The sequence below is a fragment of the Perognathus longimembris genome, chromosome 3 (genome assembly GCF_023159225.1).
Source record: "Perognathus longimembris pacificus isolate PPM17 chromosome 3, ASM2315922v1, whole genome shotgun sequence".
Classification (NCBI taxonomy): Eukaryota; Metazoa; Chordata; class Mammalia; order Rodentia; family Heteromyidae; genus Perognathus; species Perognathus longimembris.
In genome coordinates this window covers 92,061,607-92,069,459 of record NC_063163.1, presented here as the reverse complement: position 1 = coordinate 92,069,459, position 7,853 = coordinate 92,061,607, and the positions used below count along the sequence as shown (strand labels likewise).

Below are 7,853 nucleotides of genomic sequence, written 5' to 3'. Positions count from 1 at the left end.
GACTTCCAGTGGATGGCAGCCTGGGGTAGTCAGGAAGAGCTAGGGTTAGAACTACCTCTTCTTATATGAAGACCAACCCTAGGATTTGTCATTTTACTGGGTGCTTCCTCTATGTTAGAAACCAAGGAGTAGCAGAGAGCCAAGCAATCAACTGTGGGGTGGAGGTGCTATTAGCATTCCTACAGTGTGGAGGAGGAAACCACAGCCAGTGGGAAGGGAAGTTACTCTTCACATACCTTTCACAATGAGCATGAACTTCAGGGTCTCTGGTAATTCTCTTCAAGGAGGCCAAAGAACTGTAGGGTAAAGAAAGAGAACATCAGAGCTTGTATCTCCTTTTCTCCAGCCCTCATCTCCTAAGCCATCTCCGTCTGGGAAGATCTTTCATTTTGCCATTACCTCTGCTGGCCTCTAGAAGAAGATGTAATCACCTCAGGGTGCTAATGGCATAATCATTTCAGAGTAAATGCCACAGGAACAACAGTATAATAATAGTGATGACTACCATTTATTTGTTATGTGTGTGTGTATCCATAGTGGGGTTTGAACTCAGGGCCTGGGTGCTCTCTCTTAGCTTTTTCACTACAGCTGGTGCTCTACCATTTGAGCCATAGTTCCATTTCTGGCTTTATGATGGTTAATCAGAAATAAGAGTCTCCCAGATCTTCCTGCCTGGGCTGGCTTCAAACCACGATCCTCAGATCTCAGCCTCCTTGGTAGCCAGATTTCTGGTGTGACTACCACTTTTGGATGCTTACTAATTGCCTAGCACTGTTTATAACATTTGACATAAAACCTCATGGCAACATCTGGGTATTACGGCTCCATTCTCTCCTCATTACTAAAGCATGGGGAGGTGAGCTGACTCGGTGGAGTCTCAGAGTTTGGAGTGAGAAGACTGGGACAGGCCTGGTGGAAACTGGTCTCTGGTGTCTCCATCCAGTGGTATATTTGGGTCTCCTGGGAGACATATTGGGGGCTGTGGTGGGTGTGGCAAGGCATCCATCTTTGATTCCTTTTGGGTCTGAGATGAGCAGCCAGTCACACTATGTTGGGATCCAGCCTTTGGACTTGACGGGGGATGGGCATTGGGAGCGCTCCTGAGACGCCTTCCTTCCCCAGCCCTTGGGAATGCGGAAGCAGGCCACAATTCTCTGGGTCCGGAACCAGAAGAACCGGCTTTGCGAACAGCCCCCAAACTTTCTCGCCAGCCCATGAGCCCCCAGTCTCCCCCTGGCCTGGCGCTTTCCGTTAGCTCATGAAGGGGTCATATGGTAAGCTCGTAGCCTATCAGCGTCCTGGCCGGTCAGTCTCCTTTTGTTCCTTCCTATCATTTGCCTTTACCCCCGCCTTAATAAATCAGATTGTTCTTGAAGCAACTCTGAGACCCGCGTATGCCTGGCTTTCTTCACGGGTAAGAAGGGAGGTAAGTGTTCTCGTTCGGCCGCGTGCACGTGAGGTCTGTGCTGACTTCCCCACTCCACCCTGGCCTTACCTGCGGGTCAGGTGACCAGGGGAGAGGGTGAGAAAGGGAGCTGTTAGAAGCATAGCTGAGCCTTGATCTCCGCGCCAGGGGAGGCAACCCGAGCCTGACAACACTAGTTGACCAAGCACGTGTGTGTGTGTGTGTGTGTGTGTACCCATGAGCCTTCTTCTCACCTCCTGGTACACTTCCACTAGAGGTTTCCAGAAATGCTTCAGTCCCAAGCCCTCGCAGTCAAATATCATCACGATGGTTTCGATCTTCCTCCCCAGCTATGAGAATGAACAAGGAGCAAGTTACAGGCTCAGAGTACAGTCCTAGGAGATGAGGACTCAAGTATATGACTACTCAGGACTTCTCCCAGCCCCCTACTCCGTCCTCAGAGCACCAGGTAGACAAGAATGAGTGCATTTCCTGACTCATCCACCCATCCATCATCCACCCATCCTTCCTTCCATTCACCTGCCAGTACACTAATGCTTCTTTCCATCCATCAACCTCTATCCATCCATCCACCTACCATCAATCCATCCACCTACCATCCACCCACACATACACTAATTCTTCTTTCCATCCATTTGTCCATCCATCCATCCGTCATCCACCTACATGTCCATGACTCTTTTCAATACATGTATCATCTACATATCCATCCATCCAGTACCCACTCATCCATCCTTCCATTCACTCATATATTAGTTCTTCTTTCTATCCATCACCTACCTATCCATCCATCCACCTATCATCCACCTACTCCTCCACCATCCATCCACCATTCATCCATCCACTTAGCCAGCTTTCCATTCACCTGCCTGTACATTAATCCTTCTATCCATCCATCATCTAGCCATCCACCCACGCATCACCCCCTCCATCTCACTCACCCATCCATTCATCAATTCCGCCATTAGTTCACTCTATTCACATTGCCATTCCTTCATCCTCCATCTGATCCACTCATCCTTCCATCTGTCCCATGGATGCTCAGTAAGCATTTACTTTGTGCCAGACACAGAGAGGATAATGAATAATGTACTTAACAGCCCACAGCTCTGGTCCTTAGAGTTTCCAGTCTGGTGGAGGAGATGAGAGATGAACAGGGTCTCTCAGTGTTGTGATAAGAAGCTGCTATGGCACTGAGAAGCTTTAATCCAGGTGGGCACCTTGGAGGTGGTAAGGTTTGGGATAGTCACCATAGAGAAAGGAGGGCTGAAGGGAGCTCTGGGAGTGGCTTCTCAGGTTATCCAGGCAGGAGGGACAGCAAGAGCAAAGACTCAAAGGAATGTTAGCTACCATTTTTGAGAATTCAACAGAGACTATACAACATTGCTGTGTATTCAACCTCTATGCCTAGCCGTATTCAGATTGGCTAGGATGATTCCAATTAGTGATGTTTTGATGTTATGATAGCTCAGAAGCAATACCCATTCAATTGAAATGAGTGTGTGTGTGTGTGTGTGTGTGTGTGTGTGTGTGTGTACTGGGGCTTGAGCTCAGCACTTGGGCCTGAGTGCTGTCCCTGAGCTGTGCTCTACCACTTGAGCCACAGCACCACTTCTGGCTGTTTTGGTAGTTAATTGGAGGTAAGAGTCTTACTGACCTTCCTTCCAGGCTGAACCTCGATCCTCAGATCTCAGCCTCCTGAGTAGCTAGGATTACAGGTGTCAGCCACCAGCTAGGCTCATATGACACTCTGCTACCATTTTCACAGCATGTTAAGTAGTAGGTCAGGCCAAGCTACGACCTTCAATAATCAGGAGAACTAGATGCAATCCCAACTTAAAGGATGGCGTTTTCAAGATGTAACCCCATGGCAAGTTGAAGCATCTACTTGCACCTCTCATCAATTCTTTGCAATCACAATAAGTATTATTGCTTTGAAGTGAGGAAATGGAGGCTCAGAGGGGTGAAACGACTTCCTAAGACCACCCAGCTGGCAAATAGAAGAGCTGGTATTTGATCCCGGAGCGCCCCCCCCCTCCCCGCTGTGGTACAAGGCACACGGGTATGCCCTTGGGCCCAGTCTTGCCCATCTTCCCAGCCTGCCCCTTCGGAGCCTCACCCGCTCTGTCTGCAGGTCGCACTCATGCAGGATGCGCTCGCAGTCTCTCATCTTGGTCTTGAGCAGGTCCTGCTTGGTGACGGAGAAGAGCAGACCTTTGGGGTCCAGTGGCCCAATGATGTCGTACCACACAGGGCAGCCGTCACGGTCATAGCCACACAGGCCCCCAGGCATGTACTTCTGGATCACCTGGGCAAGGAAAAGCAAGTGGGTCCCACCTCTCCAGAGACCCCCACACCTGGCTTAATCTGGACAAGGCCCAAGCCCTTCTCCACAGAGGGGAGTTGAACGCAGTGCTGGAGAATGTGGGTTTTGAATGTCAACAGATCTGGTTGGAACACAGACACTGCTCTTTCTCTGCTGCATGTCCCAGAGCACCGAGCACCCTCCCCATGCGTTAGTGTACTGCCTCTTGTATAAAATGATTTGCAGAATTCCTCTTTCTCAGGATTTGGGGCAGAAGTCCCTAAGATGATATGGGCAAAGCATAATACCAAGCCCAGAGTATGTGTTTGGAATGGGTAGGGGGAGCTCACCTCTGGGGGCTGCCAATCAAGGATGTGATCGATGTCCATGGTCTTCCGGAATTCCATGTACTAAAAAGGAAAAGAAAAAGAAGCCCGGGCTGGGGATATGGCCTAGTGGCAAGAGTGCCTGCCACATATACATGAGGCCCTGGGTTCGATTCCCCAGCACCACATATACAGAAAATGGCCAGAAGTGGCGCTGTGGCTCAAGTGGCAGAGTGCTAGCCTTGAGCAAAAAGAAGCCAGGGACAGTGCTCAGGCCCTGAGTCCAAGGCCCAGGACTGGCCAAAAAAAAAGAAAAAAGAAAAGAAAAAGAAGCCAGATGCTGGTGGCTCATGCCTATAATCCTAGCTACTCAGGATCCTGAGATCTAAGGATGGTAGTTCAAAGCTGGGCTGGGCAGCAAAGTCTGTGAGACTCTTATCTCCAATGAACCACCAGAAAACCAGAAGTGGAGCTGTGGCTCAAAGTAGGAGAGCGCTGGCTTTGAGTGAAGAAGCTCAGGGACAGCGCCCAGACCCCAAGTTCAAGCCCCAAAGCCAAAACAAAACAAAACAAAACAAAAACAAAAACAAAAAATAGTTGCAAGCCCCACTGGGCTCCCAGAAGTATAAGAGGGGAGAAATGGGCCAGACCCAGGCCCAGGCATCGCCTCCTACCACATCAGGGTGGGCAGCCTCACCTTGCGGAGCATGGCTTCTGACTTCTGCAGGTCAAAATTCCGAGCTGTGGGACAGTGGAGGAGAGGTGTGTGAGATGGCGGAGGGCCATCCTGCAGCCACCACGGCCTGCTTCTAACCAGTGGGAGTTTGAGTACCTGGACATTGAGTACCTGGGCAGTATCTCCGCCTCCTGCCCCTTCCCCTCTCCCAGACCCAAGCCTAGGAAGCAAAAGGTTGGACAGATCCTGAGCCACAGGTCCTTCTAGAGCTGCTGGGGCCTGCGTCTTCTCACTGCCCTCCCCGCTCATTCCAGCTGCCCCAGCCTCTGCTCTCACCTCGGAGCCAGCGTAGAAGGAAGTAATCATCAGGGTTGGGCAGGGCAGGCAACACGTCCTGGACATTTTCTCGGAACTGGGAAGAAAGATACTGGTTAATAGGGTCTCTCATCACCCATAGTCCTGGCTTCCAAACTCAGGAACTGCTTCTCCCCTCCTTCCCTTCCATGTTGATGGGTCTTTGGATACAGAAGGGGGAAGGGAGGAGGGAGTACATGGACAAAAAGCAGAATGGAAGAATGAATGACTAGAGGAATGGCAAGAAAGAAAAGAAGTCAATGGATGGGTGGATAGATGGGTGGAAGGATGGATGAAGGGATAGATAGCAGGTGGATGGATGACAGACAGATAGACAGGTGGCTGAATGGAGAGATAAATGGATAGACAGTCAGGACAGATGGATGGATGGATGGATAGATGGATGGATAGGCAGATGGAGGGATGACAGATGGATGAATATATGGATGGATGGATGGATGCATGCATGAGTAGTTGACAGGTGGGTGGATAAATGGACAGATGGATGATGACAGGTGGATAGGTGGATAGATAGGTGGATATAAATGTAGGTGAATGGATGAAGGCAAGATGGGAAGTTGCATAGGACAGAGAGATGGGCGAGTGAGTGGAGAGGATGGATGGATGGATGGATGGATGGATGGATGGATGGATGGATGGGTAGAAAGATGGATGGGGTGGAGGAAAGGGTAAATGGTTGGTGGGTAAGTAGATTTAAATGTGGAGATTTTGTAAGTTTCTTCCACCCACCAAGACTTCTGACCTTCATTTACACAAAAACAGCGATTGCAGGCTCTCCTTCCCAGTCACCATGGGAATGATAACACACTCTTATCTGGCTCTCACAGATTGCTCACTTTTCAGGGTCCCAGGGAGCAAGGGACAGAGTTAGGGACCAGGTGGGCAGCATCCTGGGGCTTCCACTGAAGTGGCTGGGAACTTCTATCAGACAGAGCTGTCTGCTTTGGGCTCCCAGGTGACGAGGCAGGCCTGGTCCTGGGTGGGCCTCACCACACTATTGCTGGAAGTGGAACATTTCTCCCTTGCTACCCCTATCCTGGACAGTTGATTTCACTGAAGGACTTGGCATTTGGAGAGCTGACAGCAAAGAGATGTTGGGGGATGCTGAGGCTTGAACTTGGAGCCTGGGTGCTATCGCTGAGCTATTCATTTTTTTTATTTATTTGCTTGTTTGTTTATTGCTCAATGCTAGCACTCTACCACTTGAGCCACGACTCCACTTCTGGCATTTTTTATGGATTTTCCTGCCCAGAGAACCATCCAGCCACCATCCTCAGATCTCAGCCTTCTGAATAGCGGGGATTATAGGTGAGGGCCAGAGAGATGTGAAGGGTGTTCAGATCAACAGAGTAGGGCAAGGTTCTGGCTTCCCGTTCCCACCCCGCCCTGAGCCCCTTTTCTCTGGTGGACTCTCACCTTGGCTAGGGTCTCTGCCTGCTTGGGACTCAGATCTCCAACTCGGCCGCTCATGGTTCTGGTTTTGCTGGAGAAGCGATGGAAGCCCAGCCTGGTTTCTCAGCCCGAAACCCAGCTGGGGCCTTTTGCCCTGGCTCCTGGGAGTGGCTCCAGGCACCGCCTTCTGGCCCAACTGTTTGGACCACACATTACATAACGAGAATTAAGTGAGGTCCCGTGCTTGGCTTGGGGACAAGTCTGGCAGGCAGGAGAGCAGGGGAGGAGGAGGAGGAGGAGGAGGGCGTGGCCGTGGCTCCTACCAGACAGAGGTGTCTGGGAGAGAAGGTTGCTGCCTGTGTGTCCTGGAAGCCCAGGGTGGGTGCCTGCCCAGCCCCACTGCATGCTTCCCACCTCCAAAGACCACTGCCCCAGACAAGGGGGAACTTCAGGGGGATGAGTCTCACTCCTGGTGGGGAGCCTTTCTCCCACAGCCTGTTTCCCCATCTTACTGAGAAGCATTCACACACCTAATGCTCTCCAAAGATTCTTCTTCCACCAGCTCCAACAAGGCAGAAATCTGAGGCTCAGCCAGTCTAGCAATCAATCCCTCCACAGTGTTGGGAGCTGGGAAGAGTCATGCCCTTTTCAGAGGACAGACTGGGGGGCTGGGGGTGCTCGAAGCCTGAGTTTGATCTGAAGGAGAAGGAGGAGATGGCAGCAAACTGTGGCATAAAAAGGGACTCAAAACATCCTTAGTAATACTTACCTTTTTGGTGGAGGGTGCGCCTCGAGTTTGAACTCAGAACCTTGCCCTTGCTAGACAAGCACTCTACTACTTGAGCCATACCCACAAGCCCCTGTTGCTTTGGTTTTCCAGATCAGATCCCAAACTTTTGCCTAGGGTTAGCCTTGGATTGTGATCTCCCTAGCTCTGCCTCTTGTGTAACTAGGGTTACTGTCATGCACCACCAGATTTCCCTTGTCCTTTAAGGTAGGCTCTCACTAACTTTTTCCCTTGGTTTGGTTCTCAAGATGAAATCCTCCTAGCTCTTTGTCTCCCAAGCAGCTGGGATTACAGGTGTGAGTCCCTATACACAGCTATGTTTGTCTAGCCCAGGAGGCCGACACTACGTCTTCTGATGCCTTTCACATCTCATCCCAAGCAGCTAGCCTGGCAGGCCTTGTCATAGGAAACAACTGCACACCCGTGGTCTTGGTTTCTTATCACAGGAGCCGTGGGAATGAAGGTCCTCATCCACAATCACGTGTTAGCCTTCAGCTTAGGACCAGGTAGGGTGTTTTTAGGCCAGTCATTTAGGGAGGTGGTAAGGGAAGTCTAGAAGGTTCCTA

The 7,853-nt window shown here is 50.7% G+C and overlaps 1 protein-coding gene across 1 annotated transcript in view; it reads right to left on the bottom strand.

The window, feature by feature from the left end:
• The window catches only part of LOC125349285 (SEC14-like protein 3), an 11,760-nt gene extending 5,126 nt beyond the window's left edge, over window positions 1–6,634 (bottom strand). Inside the window, 8 exon segments of the mRNA XM_048343298.1 lie at window positions 237–272; window positions 275–296; window positions 1,660–1,755; window positions 3,546–3,734; window positions 4,082–4,141; window positions 4,755–4,798; window positions 5,070–5,145; window positions 6,525–6,634. Coding sequence (XP_048199255.1) covers window positions 237–272; window positions 275–296; window positions 1,660–1,755; window positions 3,546–3,734; window positions 4,082–4,141; window positions 4,755–4,798; window positions 5,070–5,145; window positions 6,525–6,578 — 577 coding nt within the window. The 5' untranslated portion in view covers window positions 6,579–6,634.
• Window positions 6,635–7,853: the final 1,219 nt, after the last annotated feature.